Raw genomic sequence first — 27,901 nt, 5'->3', positions numbered from 1 at the left:
AGTCATAAACAGCGCAATGCTTGAAGCATTGCGAAGAGCTGCTGGCAAACGCAGGAAAGTGCTGTTTGAATGAATGCTTACAAGCCTGCTGGTGCCTACCATAGCTAAGTCACACTGCTCTTTCAAATCATAGACTTAATTATAATATTAATAGGTCATTAATAGGTCATTAATATGGTCGAATCTGGAAACTATCATCTCGAAAACAAAACGTTTATTCTTTCAGTGAAATACGGAACTGTTCCGTATTTTATCTAACGGATAGCATCCGTAAGTCTAAATATTCCTGTTACATTTGTCATGACGTTGGCCTCTTTGGGTATAGCAAGCCCCATCCCCCTCTCCCTGCCTCCCCCTTTCCTCCTTCAACTAGGTTGCTGTGGTCAGAGAGACGTCGTAAATTCCTGAGGATCTCCTCATGGACACACAGTATAAAGAGAGCACTTTCTCATAGAGGACAAAGGAAATCCTTCCACCTCACAGAACTTGAGGTACGAACAAATTGCATGTTCCGGAGAAAGTATAAAAGATCGGTAAAGAATCCAGCTACGAACTGGTCTGTCTGTCACAACTTGGGGAAGCTCATGGGAGACGGTGCGGCCACATTACCATAACGTTGTTTATATAATAGCCTAAGATATGAGGTTTACATCTAATTGTTGTATAAGGTGAATGGGTGAGTATGATACTGTTGGTATAATTGTGTAATATGATTTTGGACTGTTTAATGAAGAAAATTACAATTCCCTTTTGATTTGAACTAAATCAGAAGACCGCCCCTGAGCCCAGTTAGGGTCAGGCCTCCTGGGACAGCCCTTTTCGGCACTTCCGAATAAAAACCCCACTCGGGTTTTCGATCAGCAGACCGAGCTTACCTCAATTACGAGATGGCTAAAGGTTGCAGACCATGTTTTTCTCCATTAGGAGGACAAAGGTTGTAGACCATTGCTGAATCTTTTAACCATACCACGTGGTTAAACTCGTAGACTATCGATACCCGACAGAATAAGAACAAGTCTGATATTAATTACTAGTCTGCAGCTAGGAATTCGGTATCATTGAATGCGAAGAACGACAACCGCCGAAACATCCATTCTATAACGAAACAAATTAATGTCACACTGAACTATCCACTATAACCACGACAGAGAGAGAGAGAGAGACGGGACAATTCTACAAAAGAAACAAACTTTTCACCAGCGATCAAGACGACACACTGAGCATTTGGGAACAACCCGAATGAGTGAGTGTTCATGTGCAAAGGATTAGCATTTCAATTGTCATAATTATCACTTTGTAGTGACTTCTTAGTTGACCCCCACTTCCCCTTTTGTCTAACAAGCCGCCCTGCCGGTTTAGCCCACTAGGGCACATTCTCCTATCATTTCATGTAACCACATTTACCTTGTTTGTTTGTTTGTTTATGCATTTCTGTGAATTACTTAGTAATAAATAAATGATTTAAGACAATTGATGTATGGATGACTCATAGTGAAGACTGGGTTTGTGCAGATAACCAACAATTTATGGCGTTTGGAATGAGACTAATGTGAGGTAGAGTAAATAATTAATTAATTTGAAGACTAATTGATCAGATAAAGTATCTGAAAAGTTATTTTAGGAAATTATAACTTTGTAATCTGAATATTTTTCCTTGGTGCCCCGACTTCCTAGTAATTACGGTTACATGATTAATCAGTCGAATCGCGTTATAACTAATTACAGAGAATCTTTGATAACGACTAAAAGTCTTCAGTTAATGATAGTAAAGACACGACACATTGCACAACCTTCAATGTCATGTCATAATTACGTAAAATTCTGGCAAATTAGTTCGCAATGAGCCAGGCGGCCCAAACTGTTGCATATACCCTGACTCTGCGTGCAATGAACGCAAGAGAAGTAAATATTGCCTGCTAACCTGGATTTCTTTTCGCTAAATATGCAGGTTTAAAAATATCTACTTCTGTGTATTGATTTTAAGAAAGGCATTGAGGTTTAAGGTTAGGTAGTCGTGCAACGATTGTGCTTTTTCTTGCAAATGCGCTTTTGTTAAATCATCCCCCGTTTGGCAAAGTTGGCTGTGTTTGTTAGGAAGAAATAGTCTTCACACAGTTTGCAACGAGCCAGGCGGCCCAAACTGCTGCATATACTCTGACTCTGTTGTAAGAGAAGTGACACAATTTCCCTAGTTAAAATAAATTCATGTTAGCAGGCAATATTAACTAAATATGCAGGTTCAAAAATATATACTTGTGTATTTATTTTAAGAAAGGCATTGATGTTTATGGTTAGGTACACGTTGGAGCAACGACAGTCCTTTTTCACTAATGCGCACTGCATCGATTATATGCAACGCAGGACACGCTAGTAAACTAGTAATATCATCAACCATGTGTAGTTAACTAGTGATTATGATTGATTGTTTTTTATAAGATAAGTTTAATGCTAGCTAGCAACTTACCTTGGCTTCTTACTGCATTCGTGTAACAGGCAGGCTCCTCGTGGAGTGCAATGTAAGGCAGGTGGTTAGAGCGTTGGACTAGTTAACCGTAAGGTAGTAAGATTGAATCCCCGAGCTGACAAGGTAAAAATCTGTCATTTTGCCCCTGAACAAGGCAGTTAACCCACAGTTCCTATGCCATCATTGAAAATAAGAATGTGTTCTTTAACTGACTTGCCTAAATAAAGGTGTTTTTTAAATAAATAATATATATTTCTTTTTAAATCGGCCAAATCGGTGTCCAAAAATACAGATTTCCGATTGTTATGAACACTTGAAATCAGCCCTGATTAAATCGGCCATTCCGATTAATCGGTCGACCTCTAAAACATACCCGTGTGAAACTGACTATCCTACCGATCCTTGACTTCGGCGATGTCATTTACAAAATAGCCTCCAACACTACCCAGCAAACTGGATGTAATCTATCACAGTGCCACCCGTTTTGTCACCAAAGCCCCATATACTCCCCACCATTGACCTGTATGCTCTCGTTGGCTGGCCCTCACTACATATTCGTCGCCAAACCCACTGGCTCCAGGTCATCTATAAGTCTTTGCTAGGTAATGCCCCACCTTATCTCAGCTCACTGGTCACCATAGCAACACCCACCCGTAGCACGCGCTCCAGCATGTATATTTCACTGGTCATCCCCAAAGCCAACACATACTTTGGCCGCCTTTCCTTCCAGTTCTCTGCTGCCAATTACTGGAACGAATTGCAAAAATCACTGAAGCTGGAGATATATGTCCCTCACTAACTTTAAGCATCAGCTGTCAGAGCAGTTTACCAATCACTGTACAATCTGTAAATTGCACACCCAATTACCTCTCCCCATATTGTTATTTATCTTCTTGCTATTTTGCACCCCATTATCTCTACTTGCACATCCTCATCTGCACATCTATCACTCCAGTATTAATGCTAAATTGTAATTATTTCGCCTATATGGCCTATTTATTGCCTTACCTCCCTACTCTTCTACATTTACACACACTGTACATAGATTTCTCTATCGTGTTATTGACTGCAGAGTTTGTTTATGTGTAACTCTGTTGTTTTTATCAAACTGCTTGGCTTTATCTTGGCCAGGTCGCAGTTGTAAATGGGAACTGCCCTACCTGGTTAAATAAAGGTGACATAAAATGTAAAAAACAATTGGGCCGGCGCCGTCCGGGTTAGGGGAGGGTTTGGCCGGTAGGGATGTTCTTGCCCATCGTGCACTAGCGACTCCTGTGTTGGGCCGGGCGCAGTGCACGCTGACACGGTCGTCAGGTGTACGGTGTTTCCTCCGACACATTGGTGCGGCTGGATTCCGGGTTAAGTGGGCATTGTGTCAAGAAGCAGTGCGGCTTGGTTGGGTTGCATTTAGGAGGACAAACGGCTCTCGACCTTCGTCTCTCCCGAGTCCGTAGGGGAGTTGCAGCGATGAGACAATTGGATATCACGAAACTGTGGAGAAAAAAAGGGTAGATAATATAAAATAAAACATTCAATCAGTAGAAAAAATACAAATCAAGGCCTGAGTCACTTTTTCAGTCAAATTTCTGATGCCCAAGAAACAAACACTTAGATTCCTAGTACATATGGAAATGTACTATTACTTTTTGGAGGGTTACTGTCAAAAAAAAGAGACATTGATGACAGGCGCATGGGCCCTCCAGGGCTCGTGGGCAACCCCACCTTTCGGAGGCTGGGAAAGTGTTCGGTATACCAGTGAGGTAATGCTACCCATACACACATCATTCACTTATTTTTCAGTTACTTTCTTTACTACAAAAACAAAGTTGCACTGCTATGTAGGCTTTTAGTGGATGGTGGTCCAACCATTGTGCTGCTATAGTTCTGTCTGGTTACTGTATCCTTTCATCTTATACTGTAGGAACTTCTTTATCACTCTACTTCATCATCTGAGGAAAGCAACACTGTCTGTTTAGCATCCAACACTTGTAGTTTGGTAGCCAGAGCACAGCATCCAAACACCATCCACATAACAGACTTTTACAGGGTTGTTTCTGTGTGCTGTACTGTGTGGGCCAGAAGTTCTGGTTTATAGAGTTAGACAATAAGAACACACTTTCTCCGTTACTACTCTCACATGATGAATCACTGTCATAGGATTTAACAGCGGTAAAACCAAGAGTTTAACAATTGTCATATCAGGCTATGGTCCTCCCCCCTAAAGCAAACAAACAGTCTTCATTGTAACCAGGCGACTTTAGTCTTAAGATCAAAGTGTCAATGCTGCTGTCACTAACAAGAAGGGCCAACTCTAGCCTTTTGGGGGGCCCAACATAAGAATTGTTTGGTTGGCTCCCCTCTTGACGGTGTAGAGAATTTTTTGTTTTAAAGTTAATTTCCTGCAATTCTACACATTTCTCCAGCCTGCCCTGTACAGAGATTGCACTCGGTTTCCAAACATTCACAGTGGTGTGTATTTATAGTTTCCAAGGAAAGCCAGGCTTCCCCCCCAAAAACTCTAAAATAAAATAAAATATCTTTCGTCTCTCTGTGTTTCGTAAATGTCCTTCAATTCACAAGGTGCTGAATGTATCTCACCAGAAAACACATCCGAGCGAAACCCGGAGAAGGCGAGTGGGAAAGCTGCTGTTACCGTCGAATACTACTCGCCAATGTGCAGTCATTGGACAATAAATTAGACGAGGTACGATCACGAATATCCTACCAATGGGACATCAAAAACTGTAATATCCTATGTTTCACGGAATCATGGCTGAATGACGACATGGATATTCAGCTAGCGGGGCATACGTCGGCAAGATAGAACAGCACACTCCGGTAAGATAGACATGGCACCGGTAAGATAGAACAGCACACTCCGGTAAGATAGAACAGCACACTCCGGTAAGATAGTGTCAGGATTTGGCCAGGGTTGTTCCAGTTGTTTGTCAGTAGATGTCCCCATTGTGCTTTTTGTCCCTGTGTTTTTCCCTTGACCCCCATTATTGTTTGCACCTGTGTCTTGTTTCCCCTGATTGTATTTAAACCCTTTGTTTCCCTCAGTTCTGTGCTCTGTGTTTGTATGTTAGCACCCTGCCCTAGTGTTCTGTGTGCTCTTGTCGATTCCGGGTAACGTTCTTGTGGTATTCTGTTTTTTGTTTTAGTTTAGTTTTGGTGAGTTTCTTTTTTAGATCTTTTTGTGTTTTTCCTTCCACCTTTTGGATTTGCCATTTTTTATTTTTAGGATTTTTTCTTCATTAAATACACCGTCTTAAGTACTGCTGTGTCTGCCTCATCTTCTGGGTTCTGCTGTCTATTCGTGGCTCAGTTGGTTAAGTGACTGTTTCTCACTCCGGAGACCCAGGTTCGAAACCGGGTCCTGACAGAAACACAGAGCCAAAAATGAACCCAGAGGCAGCCAGTTCCCAGGACCTTTTGCCACGCTGTCCCACCACCAGGAGACTGTCCAACGCCACGAAGCCGCCCTGGTTCAGCAAGAGGCCTTAATGGCAAGACATTCTCATCTTCTGTCGGAGATGCTGACTTCCATTAAGCAAATGTCTGATCGACTTACCCCGGCAACAGTTCCCGTCCCAGTACCTCAAGTTCACGTACCCATGGCAGTTAACCCCCTGGCTGAACCTCGTCTTCCACCTCCCCAACGGTTCTCAGGTGATCCAAGTGCTTGTAAAGGGTTTCTCACTCAATGTTCTCTCTCCTTTGAGCTGCAACCCTCGTCGTTTCCCACCGACCGGTCTAAGATCGCATATATCATCACCCTGCTGTCGGAAAAAGCCCTGGCCTGGGCTACTGCTGTGTGGGATGCCCATAGTTCCTGCTGTGCCAGCTACTCTGCCTTTGCTGAGGAATTCAAATGAGTGTTTCAAGGCCCAAGCAGTGGTTCTGACTCAGCCAAACAGCTCCTGACTCTCCATCAAGGTTGGCGCAGCGTGACGGACTATGCCATCCAGTTCCGCACGGTAGCAGCAGCGAGTGGCTGGAACAACGAGGCGCTCACGGTGTGCTTTCTGAAAGGCCTTTCCGACACTATCCAAGATGAACTGGCCACTCGGGAACCACCGGACAATCTCGAGTCCCTGATCAAGTTGGCCTCACGCATTGACCAGCGTCTGAGAGAGAGAGAACTCAACCATAGACCTCTAGCCCCTATCAGTCCCAGCTCCGAGTCCCCACCTTTATCATCACTGGCTCCACCGGAACCAATGCAGATTGGACGCATCTCCCAGGCTGAGAGAGACCGCCGGATGAGGGAGCGACGCTGTCTATATTGCGGCAAACCGGGCCATTTCCGTTCCACGTGTCCCGGGCTCCAGGGAAACGCTCTGTCCCGGGGGGAACTGTAACGGGAAACATAACCTCCTCCCATCCGTCCAACTCCCGTCTGCTCATTCCAGTCACCCTCTCCTGGGACAACCACAAGCTTCACCTTCAAGCCTTGGTAGACTCTGGAGCCGCAGGTAACTTCATGGATGGTGTCTGGGCGAAGGAGAATGGCGTTCCCTCTGAACCTCTAAGTGACCCCATGAGGGTTACTACATTGGATGGAAGCCCTTTGGGATCTGGACTTGTCACTCATGTCACTACCTCCTTGAGACTTTCAGTTTCACAACACCAGGAATTGATGAACTTTCATTTGATCTCCTGTTCCGAGTTCCCTCTCGTCCTTGGATACCCCTGGCTTCACAGCCATAACCCTCACATTGACTGGTCTGTGGGCACTATCAAGCAGTGGGGTCCTACGTGCCAAGCTACTTGTATTTTCCAGAATTCCCGAGTTCTACTCCCGAGTCTTTAGAATCCATCGACCTGACCCGAGTTCCCGAGTGTTACCATGACCTCAAACTGGTGTTTAGCAAACAGAGGGCCACCATGCTACCACCCCATAGATCTTACGATTGCCCCATCGACCTGTTTCCGGGCACTTGCCCCCCAGGGGTCGGATCTTTTCCCTATCTCCACCCGAACGAGCTGCTATGGATACCTACATCAAGGACTCTCTGGAAGCAGGCCTCATGCGTCCATCCACCTCCCCGGCGGGAGCAGGGTTTTTCTTTGTGGCCAAGAAAGACGGTGGGTTACGTCCTTGCATCGACTACCGGGGACTCAATGACATAACCGTCCGTAACCGTTACCCGCTACCCCTTATGGCCACAGCCTTCGAGCTGCTCCAGGAAGCAGTTGTTTTCACTAAGCTTGACCTGCGGAACGCATACCATCTTGTGCGGATCAGACCTGGTGACGAGTGGAAGACCGCTTTCAACACGCCTACTGGTCACTATGAATACTTGGTGATGCCCTTCGGCCTGACCAACGCCCCAGCGGTGTTCCAGCGCTCATAAACGATGTGCTTAGGGATATGCTTAACATATTTGTGTTCGTTTACTTGGATGACATCCTCATCTTTTCGAGCTCCCTTCAAGAACACACTAAGCATGTCAGACAAGTACTCAAACGCCTCCTGGACAGCCATCTGTACGTTAAGCCGGAAAAATGTGAATTCCATTCATCCCGAGTACAATTCCTGGGATTTGTAGTGGAACCCGGTCGAATCCAAATGGACCCTAGGAAGGTAGGGGCGGTAGCGGATTGGCCCACCCCCAAATCCGTTAAGGATGTTCAGCGTTTCCTGGGCTTCACAAACTTTTACCGCAAGTTCATCAAGAACTTCAGTTTGGTGGCAGCTCCTCTCTCAGCTTTAACCAAAGGTGGCAATGCAAGGTTTTTTGGGGAAGAGAAGCTGAGACGGCCTTCCAAGGACTCAAGCAGCGCATCCTCTCTGCTCCCATCCTGATACTACCGACTACGGATGAACCATTTGTGGTGGAGGTAGACGCATCAGAGGTTGGTGTCGGAGCTGTCCTGTCTCAGAGGGTGAAGACAAGAAGCTTCATCCGTGCGCTTTCTTCTCACACCGGCTTACCCCGACTGAGAGGAACTACGATGTGGGGATCGTGAACTCCTAGCGGTTAAGATGGCATTGAAGGAATGGAGACACTGGCTCGAGGGGGCTTCTCACCCGTTTCAAGTGCTTACGGACCACAAAAATCTGGAGTATATCCAGCAGGCGAAGCGGTTGAACTCTAGACAAGCTAGATGGTCTCTTTTCTTCAATCGATTCCAGTTTATCCTCACCTATCGGCCCGGGTCGAAGAATCTCAAACCGGATGCCCTGTCCCGAGTCTACGCTCCTGCCATTCGAGATGACACGGACATGCCTGTCCTTCCTGCTGCTAAGATTGTGGCTCCGATCTCGTGGCAAGTTGAGGATACCGTGAGACGTGCTCAAGCTAGCGAACCGGACCCTAAAGGAGGCCCTGCCAATCGGTTGTTTGTCCCCAAGGCAGTGAGGACTCAGGTCCTTCTGTGGGGGCACTCCTCTCGCCTCACCTGTCATCCGGGCGTAGGTCGCACCTTGGAGTTCATCCAGCGTAAGTTCTGGTGGCCTACCATAAGAGAAGACGTTGCCACTTTCGTCAATGCCTGCCCCGTGTGCTGCCAGGGCAAATCTTCTCACCTCCGCCCTCAAGGACTCCTTCACCCTTTACCTGTTCCCCACAGACCCTGGTCCCATATCTCATTGGACTTTATTACTGGACTTCCTCCATCCCATGGCAATACTACTATCCTAGTCATAATCGACAGGTTTTCAAAGGCGGCCAGGTTCGTCCCTCTGACTAAGTTACCTTCTGCCAAGGAAACGGCTGAGTTGGTAATTAATCATGTGTTCCGAGTCTTCGGCATTCCTCAAGATGTGGTTTCTGACAGAGGTCCCCAGTTCGCCTCAAGGTTTTGGAAGGCCTTCTGCCAACTCATGGGGGCTTCTGCCAGTCTATCTTCAGGGTACCATCCGGAGTCCAACGGCCAAACAGAGAGGATGAATCAAGAGCTGGAAACCACCCTCCGATGTATGACTCGTGACAACCCGTCCACATGGTCATCCTTTATTGTTTGGGCCGAATACGCGCACAACACCTTGCGCTCCTCCTCCACTGGTATGTCCCCGCACGAGTGTCAGTTTGGCTATGCTCCTCCATTGTTCCCGGACCAGGAGGCAGAAGTCAGTGTGCCTTCAGCCTTGAGATTCGTCAGACGCTGTCGGCTTATGTGGAGGAAGACCCGTCTTAATCTGATGCGTTCCTCACAGAGGTATCAACAACAAGCCAACAGACGTCGCCGTCCCGGGCCTACCCTGCGCCCCGGCCAGAGAGTCTGGCTCTCCACAAGAGACTTACCTCTACGGGTGGAGTCTCGCAAGCTATCCCAAAAATACATCGGTCCCTTCAAGGTTGCCAGGAGAGTTAACCCAGTTTCTTATCGCCTACACTTGCCCAGATCCCTTAGGATTAATCCCACATTTCATGTGTCTTTGTTAAAACCTGTTGTTTTTTCTCCCCTTGTCCCGGCAGACAGACCTCCCCCTCCGCCTCGTGTCATTGGAGGCCAGCCGGCTTATACCGTCCACCGGATACTGGATTCCCGCCGGGTACAGCGGTCCTGGCAGTATCTGGTGGACTGGGAAGGCTACGGTCCTGAGGAGCGCTCCTGGGTTCCTGCCAAAGACATCCTGGACCCTGACCTCATTCGTCAGTTCAGGGTCCTCCACCCTGAGAGAGCTGGTAGGAACGTCAGGAGCCGTTCCTAGGGGGGATTCTGTCAGGATTTGGCCAGGGTTGTTCCAGTTGTTTGTCAGTAGATGTCCCCATTGTGCTTTTTGTCCCTGTGTTTTCCCTTGACCCCCATTATTGTTTGCACCTGTGTCTTGTTTCCCCTGATTGTATTTAAACCCTTTGTTTCCCTCAGTTCTGTGCTCTGTGTTTGTATGTTAGCACCCTGCCCTAGTGTTCTGTGTGCTCTTGTCGATTCCGGGTAACGTTCTTGTGGTATTCTGTTTTTTGTTTTAGTTTAGTTTTGGTGAGTTTCTTTTTTAGATCTTTTTGTGTTTTTCCTTCCACCTTTTGGATTTGCCATTTTTTATTTTTAGGATTTTTTCTTCATTAAATACACCGTCTTAAGTACTGCTGTGTCTGCCTCATCTTCTGGGTTCTGCTGTCTATTCGTGGCTCAGTTGGTTAAGTGACTGTTTCTCACTCCGGAGACCCAGGTTCGAAACCGGGTCCTGACAGATAGAACAGCACACTCCGGTAAGATAGAACAGCACACTCCGGTAAGACGAGGGGGGGGGCGGTCTGTGCATATTTGTAAACAGCTGGTGCACGAAATCTAAGGAAGTCTCTAGATTTTGCTTGCCTGAAGTAGAGTATATTGTGATAAATTGCAGGCCACACTACTTGCCTAGAGAGTTTTCAGCTATACTTTTCGTGTCTGTTAATTTACCATCACAGACAGATGCTGGCACTAAGACCGTACTCAGTCAGCTGTATAAGGAAATAACCAAACAGGAAACCACTCACCCAGAGGCAGCGCTCCTAGTGGCCGGAGACATTAATGCAGGGAAACTTAAATCAGTTCTACCAAATTTCTATCAACATGTTACATGTGCAACCAGAGGGAAACAAATTCTAGATCACTCTACACAGAGACGCATACAAAGCTCTCCCTCCATTTGGGAAATCCGACCACAATTCTATCCTCCTGATTCCTGCTTACAAGCTAAATTTAAAGCAGGAAGCACCAGTGACTCGTTCTAGAAAAAAGTGGTCAGATGAAACAGATGATAAACTACTCGACTGTTTTGCTATCACAGACTGGAACATGTTCTGGGATTCTTCCGATGGCATTGAGGAGTACACCACATCAGTCACTGGCTTTATCAATAAGTTCATTGAGGACGTCGTCCCCACAGCGACTGTACGTACATACCACAACCAGAAGCCATGGATGACAGGCAACATTCGCACTGAGCTAAAAGGGTAGAGCTGCCGTTTTCAAGGTGCGGAACTCTAACCCGGAAGCTTACAAGAAATCCTGCTATGCCCTGCGACGAACCATCAAACAGGCAAAGCATCAATACAGGGCTAAGATACTACACCGGCTCCGACGCTCGTCTTATGTGGCAGTGCTTGCAAACTATTACAAACTAAAGGGAAGCACAGCGGCGAGCTGCCCAGTGACACGAGCCTAACAGACAAGCTAAAACAATTCTATACTCGCTTCGAGGCAAGCAACACAACATGCATGAAAGCATCAGCTGTTCCGGATGACTGTGTGATCATGCTCTTTGTAGCCGACGTGAGTAAGACCTTCAAACAGGTCAATATACACAAGGCTGTGGGGCCAGAAAGATTACCAGGACGTGTGCTGACCAACTGGCAGGTGTCTTCACTGACATTTTCAACATGTCCCTGATTGAGTCTGTAATACCAACATGTTTCAAGCAGACCACCATAGTCCCTGTGCCCAAGAACACAAAGAAAACCTGCCTAAATGATTACAGACCCGTAGCACTCACGGTCGTAGCCATGAAGTTCTTTGGAAGGTTGGTAATGGCTCACATCAACACCACTATCCCAGAAAACCTAGACCCACTCCAGTTTGCATACCGCCCAAACAGATTATTGCATCTCCTTGTGTTGTTGTCCTCTGGTGGCTTTCCTAAATTAGTCATGGATGGAGATAGGGATTTGAACTTGTAGTTGTCCTTAATTCTCCATACTGGCCAATGATTATTACCGCGATTCTGATCCAACCATAAATCCATACATTGTGCCCTTGCCCTGAGAGGATGGAAGTAGCTTGATGTAGTATGCTAATGTTAACTAGCTGGCCTGGCATATCGTTGCCCGTAAAAGAAAGTTAGGCTAGCAAGCAAGAATTTTAGCCAGGTAGCCTAGGACAACAAAAACTAAAAGTGTGTACTGTATGACAAAATCAAAGACCATTTAGGCAACATGAAAGAGGAAGATGGCATTGGCGTTTCTATACAAGTAGGGTGAGTCGGAAACATTACCTTGCTTGAGCATTCTGTAGGTCATTTAACTGTTTGTTACATGCAATATGTTTTGTGGACTTCAGACAGATTTTGCTCTCTGGTTTTGTAATGAAACAAAAGGTGTGGTTGAATTCATTCTGCCACTGTGTCTTCTTATTGTCTCAGCCTCAGGCATATACTATATATCACAATGCTAAAGCATATGCACTAGCAGGTTATAGAGTAAACAATGCAATTTCCACAACACATAGGTTGTAATATGGATTTTTTTCCTGGATTGGCATACCCTGAGATTTTACCCACACCCACTGAACATGCATGGCTTGAGAAATGTGGTCACTGTTCGAGTGTGTATAGCTAGCTACCTAGTTTAACTCCTCGATCACATCGTTAGTGTCACTGCGTTTTGGTACACCAGAACTACATTCATTTCCAATAGAATGCTGCGTTTGCCTTGCAACATTGCGTTGCAGAGGCAGTTGCAATGCGTTGTGTGGTGCATACCTGGGATTTATCGAAGACGGCTTGGCAGAAATAGTAGAAGGTGAATGTTGGATATGTATGCAACAAAAGTTCAAATTATGCGGCGTACCATTTTTCACAATGATGCTGTCGGTGTGATCAAGGCATAAATATCAACAGTACCGCCACAGCAGCATAACATTTGATTAACAAATTATACTAAATTCTTGCAACCAACATAATGTTATATATATATATATATATATATATATATATATATATATATATATATATATATATATGGGGGATACAACCATCCCAGCTCTGCAGATTTTGTGTGAATAATCATTAGATAATTGTTTTTGGTACTAGTATAGTCAATTGATCAATAATATAGTAATTATTTTAGCAAACATGTTTATCTTTTATTTACAATCTGTAGAAACTATGAGAATAAAAAGATTCAGAACGTTAACGAAATATGGCAAATAGAAATTTAAAAATGGATGGTGTTAAGAGATAGATGGGAGGGGTTGAGTGGAGCTGAAGGGTGGGATTAATATCAAGATAACTAATGTAAAATATACCGTATCCGTAGAACGTGTATAGGTTTGAAAAACAGCACAGTTAAAAATATGACAAAATACAATTCAAACTGGATGGTGTTCAGAGATAGATGGGAGGCGTTGATGGTAGCTGAAGGATGGGATTAAAAACTAATAACTAGTTATAACTATAACCCTTTGACTTGACAGTTTTGCACACAATTGGCATTCTCTCAACCAGCTTCACCTGGAATGCTTTTCCAACAGTCTTGAAGGAGTTCCCAAATATGCTGAGCACTTGTTGGCTGCTTTTTCTTCACTCTGCGGACCAACTCATCCCAAGCCATCTCAATTGGGTTGAGGTTGTGTGAGGCCAGGTCATCTGATGCAGCACTCCATCCCTCTCCTTTGTGGTAAAATATCCCTTACACAGCCTGGAGGTGTGTTGGATCATTGTCCTGTTGAAAAACTAATGATAGTCCCATTAAGTGCAAACAAGATAGGATGGCGTATCGCTGCAGAATGATGTCATAGCCATGCTAGTTAAGTGTGCCTTGAATTCTAAATAAATCACAGATAGTGTCACCAGCAAAGCACCCCCACACCATCACACCTCCAAGCTTCACGGTGGGAACCACACATGCAGAGATCACCCGTTCACCTACTCTGCGTCTCACAAAGACATGGTCGTTGGAACTAGAAATGTCAAATTTGGACTCATCAGACCAAAGGACAGATTTCCACCAGTCTAATGTTCATTGCTCATGTTTCTTGGCCCAAGCAAGTCTCTTCTTATTATTGGTGTCCTTCAGTAGTGGTTTCTTTGCAGCATTTCGACCATGAAGGCTTGATTCACACAGTCTCCTCTGAACAGTTGATGTTGAGATGTGTTTGTTACTTGAACTCTGTGAAGCATTTATTTGGGCTGCAATTTCTGAGACTGGTAACTCAGGTAATGAACTTATCCTCTGAAGCAGAGGTAACTCTGAGTCTTCCTTTCCTGTGGCAGTCCTCATGAGAGACAGTTTCATCATAGTGCTTGCTGCTTTTAGCCTACATCATCGTCAATATTCGGTCTGGTTGGCTGATGGGCGCAGCAGAGAGAGGCAGAAAGAGTGAGGTCAATCAGTAAAAGAAATTGAGCTAGCTAACTAGCAGAATTACATCAATCATCAACAATTAGCTGATCGCCCCCCCTCTTTTCCCAATGTCAATGATGTCTTTAGGAGGCACTGTAACTAGCCTTCTTAAAATTTGAGATGAGTTGTTACAAAAAAATTAAAATCTAATTTTTGCTAGAGGCATTTGGTATTTTATGAATTGAGATTTCTTTCCATTTTGAATACCTGCCCCCCGAATGGTCTGTGCACGGCCCTGCATCGTCAACAACTAGAAATGTGAAATACATAAAATGCAATACTAAACCAAGTGAGTTCAACCACAAGGGAAAGACGTCTCTCCCACAGTACACAGTGGTTTATGGTGATGTGTTGCTGTCCTCTAGTGTCTATAAGTGAGAAGACAATTTTGGTAAGGAGTCTCGATCCCTTCTCCCTGAATTGTGCACTTGATCACTCTCTCTACTAGAGTTTAAAGCATGGCACTTTCAGTTCGTTCCTTAGGACTTTCTCTATCTAGAGAAAGTCCTAAGGAACGAATTGAAAGTGCCAGGCTAGGCCCTTTGCCCTATTATCGAGATAAGGACTGTTGAACCCAATAGTAATTAAATCACTATCCCTCCAGATGTAGTTTGTGGCTGTGTTCAAGGCCATGTCATTACACAACTACCGAGATTGTTTTAATATCACAGCCATAGATCCTATGAAATTATTCAAATTATATGGTCCTAGCCCTAAATAGTATATGCGCACACGCGCATAATACAATTATAGACATTACATTTTCCTACCTAAGTGGCTGTGCACACACGGCTGTTTTTGCAACGTTTTTGATACTGCAAGGCTTGGCCTAAAAACTTGTGAGATTGTATAGCACTGCAAGTGACACGTGCACAAAGGGAGAGAAAAAAAACTGTTGCGCCGTGATTGAATAAAGCTTAACCCTGGGGACGTATTGTCTGACGACACAAAATGAATTATTCCGCTGCTGTATGTTCGCTAAATACTTAATTTCGAAAAAATAAACTTCTACTCTTCGAGCATACCGATAGTGTTTTCGCGCAAAATGGTACGCAGTATCATCTGGATATGTGTGCAACATTCACCTTCTGCTAGTATTTCTGTCACGCCTTCAACACATACAGTTTCACGCATACGTTCGATAAATCAAACGTATACATCACACAGAACGCACTTCAACTACCTCGGCAAGGCAAATACTTCGTTTGGCCGAAGCAAGGAGTTGGAATAACCAGGCAAGCGGACAAGCGTCACGTAGATTTTTTTTTTATCAGGGAGCCAATCATACAACAGTGGGACAGGCTACCCAAAGTGTGCAGTCGGCAGATGTTTTCTAAAAAATATTTTACTCTTTCTGTAGGAAAGAACTGATGACTGCACAAGTGTGCCACATATATACGCAGCAGAACTTCCACGCATCCTGCCTTTATAACGTTCCATGCTGAACAAATATTGCTGACCTTAATCGGATACTTTCTCATTCATAAAATATAATAAAAGTTATGTTGACGTTGAATAGCCTAATTGAAGTGTATCAGGTGCATTCAGTCGACATGCAAACATTGTTTCATCTGTCTTTCTATGGCATGGCTTGTGTTGAATGCTAAATAATACAATTTTAGACGTCACATTTTCCTACCTGAGTGGCTGTGCACAGGTACCCAGTAGCACCTTATTACCGCCAAAGACCTGGGGCAGGTATGGTGATATTAAAATCCTAGATGCTGCGTGAAACGGAACGGCACATTTCGTTCGATATCGTAACAAACGAGTAAAAAACTGTATTGATGCAGACGCAACCGACATGTTGCCCCAACGTCGATGTAAAATAGCCAAAATTATAGCAATTGATGCAAGTTCAGGAGTATATCAATGTACCCAGGCGAGAGCGAAATGTAAGCGCCACAAAACCCCACTTGCAACTCTTAAGTGGATATCTCCCTCCCTCCCTCCCTCACTCCCTCGGAATTGCTCAAAAGGGCATAAGGGGACCCAGGGTTTATGTGTGTGTGGAGCATGGATTGTGCCAGATAGGTTACGTGATTAATTAAAGACACTAGGCTCTTTAGTTCAAGGTTATTTTCAACAACAAAAAAATGTCAAAGTCTAAGTCTAAAATGTGATCCATAAAATACAAACCTGTAGACAAATGAATGTTTACAATGTAATTACCATTTTGCATGTTGTTTCTTAACCTGTTTATTTATATTGTTTAGGCCTAATCAATGTATTTGTAAATGCGTGTAATGTTGTGCATTACTACATAAACAGATGGTATCCAACAAACCTCACCTGCCCTCTGTCACCCCTTGAGATTTCTACTTATGGAACCATATGGGGCTTTATGCCTGTCTTTGTGGAGCAGTTTCCTGTCCAGGGTTGGGTAGGTTACTTTCTAAATGTAACACCAATAATACATTTTTGGTCATTGAGGAGGCTCAAATTTAAGGTCATTAACCCAAAAATAATTTACTAAAGTGATATGATGTAATTTCCCTTCATTTAAATGGAGTAACACCAATGAATCTTTGTATTTAGACATACCAAATGATCAATGGAATCCCTTAAATTCTGACATACTTAAAAGGGTCTAAGGATTGGGTAGGTTACTTTCTAAATGTAATCTGGTACTGTTACTAGATACCGGTCCAAAAATTGAATCAATAACGCAACTTTAGAATTACCCAAACTCAGTAATGTAATCTGATTACTTTCATACTCGCTCAGGTTTAACAAACTTAAACGCATGCCTTTTTCAGTGCTGAATTGAATGTCAAAAGCTGTTAACAGAAAGATGTATTTTTTTCCCTGCAAACATCCTTTCTGAATGTAAAAGTAGTCCAAGATAATCATCTACTTTTTCAAAAGTATCTGTAATCTGATTATAATATTTTAGCTGGTAACATAAGGTGATTAGTTTGTTTCTTTTGTAATCAGATTACATATATCTGATTGCATGTAGGCCTAATCAGTTACTCCCCAATCCTGTTCCTGTCTCCACTTCAGTAATAGGATCATAGATCTTGGCTTTTCCCCCACACTGGCCTCAGCCCCATGGTCTCATAATACTCAGAATCAGCTACCACCCATATAATCGACTTACTGTAGGCCTACATCAATGAATCTCATCACAAAGCACTTACTTGACTTTACTTAATCATAGACTTGCTAAACTCACTCATGCAACCTTGATTTCAGTTTAAATAACAATTCATCCTCAGGTCAATGTATACAGTAAAACAGTAAAACTGCGTTATACTTTGGATAGAATTTGCCCATAGGCACAGATCTAGAATCAGTTTACCCTCATCTAATCCCACATTTAACTATCAGGTGTAAATTGCTAAACTGACCAGAGGTCAGTGTCTAGGGGAGGCTTTCTACCTACTGAGGTAAATCAGAAGACTGAGTGAGTGGATGGGGGAGGAGAGGACAGATTAATCAAAGATCAGGGACAGATTAGAGAGGGATTGTAATCCCCTTTGCCACACCCCATGTCCCAATACTATAAAAAGACTAGACAATTACCAGGGACTGCAGCTGAGATGTCTAAAAATTACCTCATGTCTTTGTCATTATACTTAGACTAGAGTATACAATATTATAGTCCGATGTCTTATACATGCAACAATGCATAGCTTTCATCATCATAGAAGTATAATGCAGAATTTTCATTATAGATTTAGGCTACTGTATATTGACACACTGAGCTACAATCCAATAGTGAGGCCACTGCACTAAGAACATTCAGTGGATTGTTGTGGTGTCCACACGATTTGAATGGAATCAGATTCTCCCAGACATAATAACTTCACTGAGTCAATGAGAAGAGTCTGGCTCATGGCTGTAGGGATAGATGTCTATCTAAACTCAGAACAGTTTTACAATTAGTGAAAAAAGGCTCATAAGTAAGGATTTCACTGTAAAGTATACACTTGTGTTATATACGGAGCATGTGACAAATACAATTTGATTTGATTAATAACGAGAGCGCAAACAAAAAATTACAAAAAAAGCTGAAAAGCAAGAGAGATCATGAGCCAGTGAGAGAGAGGTAGAGGGAGAGGCAGAGTGAGCAAGAACTCAATTTCTTCTCATCTCTTTGACAAATTACCAACCACAATAGACAGCTGCAGTAGCTCTCCCCTGCAGTGCCTACCTGCAGTGTAGGATGACATTGCCATGAATTCCCAATAGATGACGATAGTGCAGTTGGTATTGGGAGTTAGTGATGTCAAAGTAGCCAAGTGATGCCATGCTACAAACTGAGATAATGAATGAGTCAGAAACAGACCGAGTCACATAATAGGGCTGTGGTAATGGAGTGTAAAGTAACCACATCAGTAGTTAGGTAAGAGTCATCGATACAGAATGGGGACAGTTACGATGTGGTGGGAGTGTGAGGGACCGTCAGTAAACAGAGACCGACTAACAATGAGAATGTGTAGACTATATGTGAAAAAAGGTCCAGTTGCCAGGATAACAAATACAAATTCAATCTAGACACAGTTGCCCTAGAGTACACAAATAATTAAACCTACCTTGGCCTAAACCTCAACACCACAGGTAACTTCCACAAGGCTGTGAACGATTTAAGAGACAAGGCAAGAAGGGCTTTCTTTGCCATCAAAAGGAACATACTGTAAAACTCGACATTGATGGTTCTTGCGACTGCACTTGAAAAAACGTTCAAAGTTCTTGAAATGTTCCGTATTGACTGAACTTCATGTCTAAATAATGAACTGTAATTTCGCTAATATGAGTGGTTCTTGCCATAATATGGACTTGGTCTTTTACCAAATAGGGCTATCTTCTGTATACCACCTCTACCTTGTCACAACACAAATGATTGGCCCAAACGAATTAAGAAGGAAAGAAATTCCACAAATGAACTTTTAACAAGGCACACCTGTTCATTGAAATGCATTCTAGGTGACTACATCACGAAGCTGGTTGAGAGATTGCCAAGTGTGTGCAAAGCTGTCGTCAATGCAAAGGGTGGCTATTTGAAGAATCTCAAATATAAAATTTACACTACCGTTCAAAAGTTTGGTATCACTTAGAAATGTCCTTGTTTTTGAAAGAAAAGCAATTTTTGTCCATTAAAATAACATCACATTGATCAGAAATACATTGTTAATGTTGTAAATGACTATTGTAGCAGGAAACATCAGATGTTTTATGGAATGTCTACACAGACGTACAGAGGCCCATTATCATCAACCATCACTTCTGTGTTCCAATGGCACACTGTGTTAGCTAATCCAAGTTATCATTTTAAAAGGATAATTGATCATTCGAAAAACATTTTGTAATTATGTTAGCACAGCTGAAAACTGTTGTGCTAATTAAAGAAGCAGTACAACTGGCCTTCTTTAGACTAGTTGAGTATCTGGAGCATCAGCATTTGTGGGTTCAATTACAGGCTCAAAATGGCTAGAAACAAAGAACTTTCTCTGAAACTCGTCAGTCTATTTTTGTTCTGAGAAATGAAGGCTGTTCCATGCGAGAAATTACTAAGAAACTGAAGATCTCGTATGACGCTGTGTACCACTCCCTTCACAGAACAGCGCAAACTGTCACTAACCAGAATATAAAGAGGAGTGGGAGGCCCCGGTGCACAACGGAGCAAGAGGACAAGTACAGTAGAGTGTCTAGTTTGTGAGACAGACGCCTCACAAGTCCTCAACTTGCAGCTTCATTAAATAGTACCCATGATTCCATGTGTTTTTTCATAATGTTGACGTCTTCACTATTATTATATAATGTAGAAACTATAAAGAAAACCCCTTTGCATGAGGTGTGTCCAAACTTTTGACTGGTACTTTAAGTATTCAGACCCTTTACTCGGTACCTTGTTGAAACACCTTTTTGCTGCATTTACAGCCTTGAGTCTTCTTGTTTAGTTTTAGTTTAGTTTATTAATTCAACCATTTAAAATCATTGAGGATAACACACATTAAAGTCTGGGACTTATTTCCATTGCGGTCCTCTTGAGACAAGATGGCTAGACAAGATAGAACACAGTATGGCAGTGAAATAATAAAACAAAAACATCAAAGAAGAACATCAAGCTCATCATTCCAGTTACATCAAATCAAATTTTATTTGTCACATACACATGGTTAGCAGATGTTAATGTGAGTGTAGCGAAATGCTTGTGCTTCTAGTTCAGACAATGCAGTAATAACCAACAAGTAATCTAACTAACAATTCCTAAACTACTGTCTTATACACAGTGTAAGGGGATAAAGAATAATGTACATAAGGATATATGAATGAGTGATGGTACAGAGCAGCATAGGCAAGATACAGTAGATGGTATCGAGTACAGTATATACATATGAGATGAGTATGTAAACAAAGTGGCATAGTTAAAGTGGCTAGTGATACATGTATTACATAAGGATGCAGTCGATGATAAAGAGTACAGTATATACGTATGCATATGAGATGAATAATGTAGGGTAAGTAACATTATATAAGGTAGCATTGTTTAAAGTGGCTAGTGATATATTTACATCATTTCCCATCAATTCCCATTATTAAAGTGGCTGGAGTTGAGTCAGTGTCAGTGTGTTGGCAGCAGCCACTCAATGTTAGTGGTGGCTGTTTAACAGTCTGATGGCCTTGAGATAGAAGCTGTTTTTCAGTCTCTCGGTCCCAGCTTTGATGCACCTGTACTGACCTCGCCTTCTGGATGATAGCGGGGTGAACAGGCAGTGGCTCGGGTGGTTGTTGTCCTGGATGATCTTTATGGCCTTCCTATGACATCGGGTGGTGTAGGTGTCCTGGAGGGCAGGTAGTTTGCCCCCGGTGATGCGTTGTGCAGACCTCACTACCCTCTGGAGAGCCTTACGGTTGTGGGCGGAGCAGTTGCCATACCAGGTGGTGATACAGCCCTACAGGATGCTCTCGATTGTGCATCTGTAGAACCAAGTGCTTTTGGTGACAAGCCGAATTCCTTCAGCCTCCTGAGATTGAAGAGGTGCTGCTGCGCCTTCTTCACGATGCTGTCTGTGTGGGTGGACCAATTCAGTTTGTCTGTGATGTGTACGCCGAGGAACTTAACTTACTACCCTCTCCACTACTGTTTCATCGATGTGGATAGGGGGGTGTTCCCTCTGCTGTTTCCTGAAGTCCACAATCATCTCCTTAGTTTTGTTGACGTTGAGTGTGAGGTTATTTTCCTGACACCACACTCCGAGGGCCCTCACCTCCTCCCTGTAGGCCGTCTCGTCGTTGTTGGTAATCAAGCCTACCACTGTTGTGTCGTCCGCAAACTTGATGATTGAGTTGGAGGCGTGCGTGGCCACGCAGTCGTGTGTGAACAGGGAGTACAGGAGAGGGCTCAGAACGCACCCTTGTGGGGCCCCAGTGTTGAGGATCAGCTGGGTGGAGATGTTGTTACCTACCCTCACCACCTGGGGCGGCCCGTCAGGAAGTCCAGTACCCAGTTGCACAGGGCGGGGTCGAGACCCAGGGTCTCGAGCTTGATGACGAGCTTGGAGGGTACTATGGTGTTGAATGCCGAGCTGTAGTCGATGAACAGCATTCTCACATAGGTATTCCTCTTGTCCAGATGGGTTAGGGCAGTGTGCAGTGTGGTTGAGATTGCATCGTCTGTGGACCTATTTGGGCGGTAAGCAAATTGGAGTGGGTCTAGGGTGTCAGGTAGGGTGGAGGTGATATGGTCCTTGACTAGTCTCTCAAAGCACTTCATGATGACGGAAGTGAGTGCTACGGGGTGGTAGTCGTTTAGCTCAGTTACCTTAGCTTTCTTGAGAACAGGAACAATGGTGGCCCTCTTGAAGCATGTGGGAACAGCAGACTGGTATAGGGATTGATTGAATATGTCCGTAAACACTCCGGCCAGCTGGTCTGCGCATGCTCTGAGGGCGCGGCTGGGGATGCCGTCTGGGCCTGCAGCCTTGCGAGGGTTAACACGTTTAAATGTCTTACTCACCTCGGCTGCAGTGAAGGAGAGACCGCATGTTTTCGTTGCAGGCCGTGTCAGTGGCACTGTATTGTCCTCAAAGCGGGCAAAACAGTTATTTAGTCTGCCTGGGAGCAAGACATCCTGGTCCACGACTGGGCTGGATTTCTTCCTGTAGTCCGTGATTGACTGTAGACTCTGCCACATGCCTCTTGTGTCTGAGCCGTTGAATTGAGATTCTACTTTGTCTCTGTACTGACGATTAGCTTGTTTGATAGCCTTGCGGAGGGAATAGCTGCACTGTTTGTATTCGGTCATGTTACTAGACACCTTGCCCTGATTAAAAGCAGTGGTTCGCGCTTTCAGTTTCACGCGAATGCTGCCACCAATCCACGGTTTCTGGTTAGGGAATGTTTTAATCGTTGCTATGGGAACGACATCTTCAACGCACGTTCTAATGAACTCGCACACCGAATCAGCGTATTCGTCAATGTTGTTATCTGACGCAATAGGAAACATGTCCCAGTCCACGTGATGGAAGCAGTCTTGGAGTGTGGAGTCAGCTTGGTCGGACCAGCGTTGGACAGACCTCAGCGTGGGAGCCTCTAGTTTTAGTTTCTGTCTGTAGGCAGGGATCAGCAAAATGGCTTGTTTTCAAAACTCCCTAGGGGTTATTCATATGGGCACAGAGGACACCAAACATATTTTTACTTTATTTTTTAAAGCTGTCCAAAGAGGACGTTGTATTTATAGGCAACTCGTTCCATTCTGAGGCTCCAGTATACAAGAAAGTACCTTTCCCAGCATTACTCCTGAACCTGTATAAGCACACATCAGCAACACCTGATCTGGTGCTGTGATTGTGTGCATCCCTAACACGAGGAAAGTAATCACTTAAATATCTGGGCGCAGGACCATAAATACTCCGGTAAACCAAACCTAGTCTAATCCGGGACACCCTAGCCTCAACAGGCAGCCAGTTTAGTTCCTGAAAGCAGCTCCTGCCTATATGAGTACGTGGACTCACCTTCAATACTACCCTGATCAACTTATTCTGGGCTATCTGGAGCTTCCCCTTCATACGTTTAGATAAGCCCCAAACCAGGAAGTACTAGCATAGTCAAAATGGCATTGAATGAGGGCAGTAGCTCGCACTTTCATGGAGTCCTTATCAAGCAGCTTGGACTTTCTAGCCCAAAACTTAGTCCTGGCATTAACCTTCCCTAGCACCTTATTGGCCAAGCTCACACCTCCCAAGCTTCCATCAAGGATACATCCCAAGTAGCTAACAGAGGTTTTAGTAGTCAGCACCTCACCCCCTAACTTCACTCTGATTTCAGACAACCTACACAATTTAGGTCTGGATCCCAAAATAATTGCTTCAGTTTTCCCTAAGTGCAGAGAAAGCGTAATATCTCCAAGCCATTTGCTAATGTTAGTAAGCTCTGTGCTAAGTATGCTCTCCATCATAGTTTAACTTTTGTGAGACACCAGAAGTGTAGAGTCATCCACATAAAGAAAAAGACAGCAAGAACAAGCATCTTTCATATCCTTAATATACATTAGATATAGCAGAGGCCCAAGAACACTCCCCTGCGGAACGCCACAACTCATTGGTTTTGCCTGAGATAGTGAACCATTAACCTCTACTACTTGCTCCCTTCCTGATAAATATCACTTTACCCAGCGTAGAGGGATACTGCTTAACCTCAGGCCTCCAGTTTGGAGATTAGGAGACAGTGGTTAACTATATCAAAGGCCTTCTGTAGGTCAATCAGTACCATTCCACACAGATTTCCCTCATCAATCTCTTTCCTGATGAAGTCAGTCAAGTAAAGTAGACATGAATCAGTGGAGTGTGTTTTTCTAAAACCCGACTGAAAATCATACATTAGACCCTGTTTGTTAACATATTCATACATTTGCTCATGTACAATTCTCTCCAGGATCTTTGATGTTACACAGAGGAGAGATACAGGCCTATAAGTCCCAGGGTCAGACTTTGTCCCCTTCCTATACAGATGTATGACTTTAGCTTGTTTCATGTCCCTGGGAAAAGTGCCTTGATCAAGAGAGAGATTAACAATATGCTTAATACAAGGGCCAATTTGCTCAGCAGAATCTATTAGAAACATTGCAGGAATATTATCTAGGCCTCTGGCTTTGGAGCACTTAAGCTCTGCCAGCATACTGACTATTTTGGCTGTTGCTATCTTTGCAAAAGAAAAAGAGTTTGCCTGAACCCCTAACTCTACATAATAATTCTTGACTTGGTTGCTTCCGTACAAACCAGAACTGGTGGGCAGCTTGCTAACCAGCTTGCTGGCAGCAGAAGTAAAAAATAGAGTTGAATTCATTGGAAACCTCTGCTTTTCCATATACCATCTCCCCTTTGATGTTCAGTCCAACACTGTTTAGTTTGTTTTTGGTAGTGCTACTACAGCCTAGTTCCTTAAATGATTTCCAAAGCTTTTTAGGGTCATTTTTGTTTTCAATTATTTTCTCAGCAAAGTAACCCCTCTTAGCTTCATCCATCCTGCTCTGTGCTTAATTTCTGTAACGTTTATATAGGACTGAGGGAAAGATAAACGGAGAATGAGTATGACGCTACAAGCTTGGCACACCTGTTTTTGTCTATTTTCAGGTGTCTCCAGAAATGTTCGATCAGGTTCAAGTCCAGGCTCTGGCTGGGTTACTCAATGACATTCAGAGACTTGTCCCAAAGCCATTTCTGCGTTGTCTTGACTGTGTGCTTAGGGTCGTTGTCCTGTTGGAAGGTGAACCCAGTCTGAGGTCCTGAGCGGTCTGGAGCAGGTTTTCATCAAGGATCTCTCTATACTTTTCTCCGTTCATCTTTCCCTCAATCCTGACCAGTCTCCCAGTTCCCGATGCTGAAAAACATCCCCGCAGCATGATGCTGCCATCACCATGCTTCACCGTAGGGATGGTATTGTCCAGGTGATGAGCAGTGCCTGGTTTCTTCCAGACGTGATGCTTGGCATTCAGGCTAAAGAGTTCAATCTTGGTTTCATCAGACCAGAAAGTCTTGTTTCTTGTCCTTCTGGAAGTTTCGCCCATCGCCACAGAGTAACTCTGGAGCTCTGTCAGAGTGACCATCGAATTCTTGGTCACCTCCCCAAACTTTTTCCATTTAAGAATGATGGAGGCCACTGTGTTTCTGGGGACCTTCAATGCTGCAGACATTCTTTGGTACCCTTCCCCAGATCTGTGGCTCGACACAATCCTGTCTCGGAGCTCTACGCATAATTGCTTCAACCTTATGACTTGGTTTTTGCTCTGACATGCACTGTCAACTGTGGAACCTTATATAGACAGTTTTGTGCCTTTCCAAATCATGTCCATTCAATTGAATTTACCACAGGTGGACTCCAATCAAGTTGTAGAAACATCTAAAGGATAAACAATGGAAACAGTAATGCATCTGAGCTCAATTTCATGTCTCATAGCAAAGGACATTTGAAAACACTTTATATCCTGGATTCACATGGAATTGTTGTTCAATTTAAATGTTAGAATATTAAATTATTCGTGATGGGATGAAATTAAGGTCTTTTTTTCATACATTTGAAAACATTTAAAAAAAAACTTTTCACATTGTTATTATGGGGTATTGTGTATAGATTGATGAAGGAAAAAAATATTTTATCTATTTTAGAATAAGGCTGTAACAGGACAAAAAAACTGGAAAAACTGAAGGGGTCTGAATTCTTTCCGAATGCCCTGTATTTCCCACAGATCACACAGACCCACAAAGGATTTGAAAACAAATGAAACATTGATAAACTCCTACAGTATATCTGTTAGGCGAAATGCCGCAATGTGCAATCACAGCATCAAGATTTGTGACCCATTGCCATGAAAACAGGACAACCAGTGGAGCACAAACATTGTAAATAAAACAAATATTTATTAGTACCACAACTAATATATAATATATCCCATTTAGCAGACGCTTTTGTCCAAAGCGACTTACAAGTCGGCTGGGGCCACTACTTTTGCATATGGGTGGCCCCAGTGGGAAACGAACCCACGACACTTGGCGTTGCAAGCGCCATGCTCTACCGACTGAGCCACACAGGACCCTATTTGCACATTGTTAAAAACACTGTACATAGCTGCTAATATAACCTTTGAAACGTCTTCATCCTTTTGAAACGTTTGAATGCAATGTTTACTGTACATTTCTTTTAAAGTTTTTTTGTTGTTGATGTTTTTTGTTTGTCTTCACTTTGTTTATTGTTTATTTCACTTGCTTTGGCAATGTAAACATGTTTCCCATGCCAACAAAGCCTCTTTGAATTGAATTGAGACTGTGTGATTGGGAGAAGAGTGTGTGTAAACCAGGACATGTTTGAAATATGCGCATTAAATGTAGGCTTATTGTTTTCTCAGAAGGGTATGAGGACAGGTGTCTTGGCCGAGATACATAGAGAAGTCCGGTTGCAGTCATATTTTCTCATTATTAGTATGTGCTTTATGTTGAAGCATGTTCATAATATGTGAGTCACATTTCCTGTTGACACCCTCCTTGGTAATACAGTAATGTATTCATGAAAAACAACAATACTTCAGTGTCTAAATTGATAGGTCTTATGTTTATAAAGTCTCATCCTCACAAGAAGATCTTGGCAGTGACTCATTTGTTATCCCCGGAAAACCCTACATTAAAAGATACATTTACGACATTTTGCCCCTTGAAAAATGTGATTCATAGAAACACTGCGTTGAAACTGATCTCAACACAACTTATATAAAAGCATTAGTTGTTCAGAATTTGTTTAAATGTCTCTAGTCCATCTTTCTACGGGCTAGCTTCAGGTTATTGTAGGTTAAGACAGGACATTTTGAAGTTGACTCTTATTACATTTACGTTGTGCTTGTGTATGTATGTTCCTCTCTCAACCCAGTTTTAAGTGAGCGTGTTCCATCAATGAACCACGCCTCGCTCCGCACCGTAAAAGTCCGACGGCCATATTGACTGACTGCATCTCCTTCTCCGCGGTGAAACTGGCTCAGTCGCGTCATACATAGCGAGGTGTCTAACGGGAAACAACCCGGTCTATTTTGTCGCGTGGGATTTAAAGTAGACTACCCAGTGGACAGTTTACCGTTTTCAGAACGCAGTTCATCAACTGAGGTGAGTTTTTAACTAGTGCATTTATTCGCTGGTAGCTCCTAAACAGCTCAGAATAAAATGAATTTGCTCTGTGTCGACCATAGCTGTCGTAATGTAGACTTGTTACCAAGATAAACCCGCTCCAGTATAATGTGCTCTCTCTATAGGCCTATTGGTATTAATCTCGTCTTTTTGTAATTGTGAAAACATTTGGTATAATGTACAATGTTTCATTCAAGGACATTACTGATCATACGGGCCATCGACCATAGAACAACTTAAGTGTTAAACATTTCAAAAGTTCTCTA

General features: G+C 43.4%; 2 protein-coding genes across 2 annotated transcripts in view; one reads left to right on the top strand and one right to left on the bottom strand.

Moving 5' to 3' along the window:
• Nucleotides 1-16,430, bottom strand: part of LOC135547453 (adrenodoxin-like) — a 32,015-nt gene extending 15,585 nt beyond the window's left edge. The window contains exon 1 of the mRNA XM_064976480.1: nt 16,160-16,430. Within this exon, the coding sequence (XP_064832552.1) occupies nt 16,160-16,326 (167 nt within the window). The 5' untranslated portion in view covers nt 16,327-16,430. The remainder of the gene's footprint in view (nt 1-16,159) is intronic.
• A 10,302-nt stretch (nt 16,431-26,732) lies between these two features.
• LOC135547452 (radixin-like) overlaps nt 26,733-27,901 on the top strand; it is a 35,155-nt gene continuing 33,986 nt past the window's right edge. Inside the window, exon 1 of the mRNA XM_064976479.1 lies at nt 26,733-27,614. The gene's annotated coding sequence lies outside the window, so the exon portion shown is untranslated. The remainder of the gene's footprint in view (nt 27,615-27,901) is intronic.

Source organism: Oncorhynchus masou, chromosome 10 (genome assembly GCF_036934945.1).
Source record: "Oncorhynchus masou masou isolate Uvic2021 chromosome 10, UVic_Omas_1.1, whole genome shotgun sequence".
Lineage (NCBI taxonomy): Eukaryota > Metazoa > Chordata > Actinopteri > Salmoniformes > Salmonidae > Oncorhynchus > Oncorhynchus masou.
The sequence above is the reverse complement of the archived record's forward strand: the minus strand, read 5'-3'. Positions and strand labels throughout refer to the sequence as shown.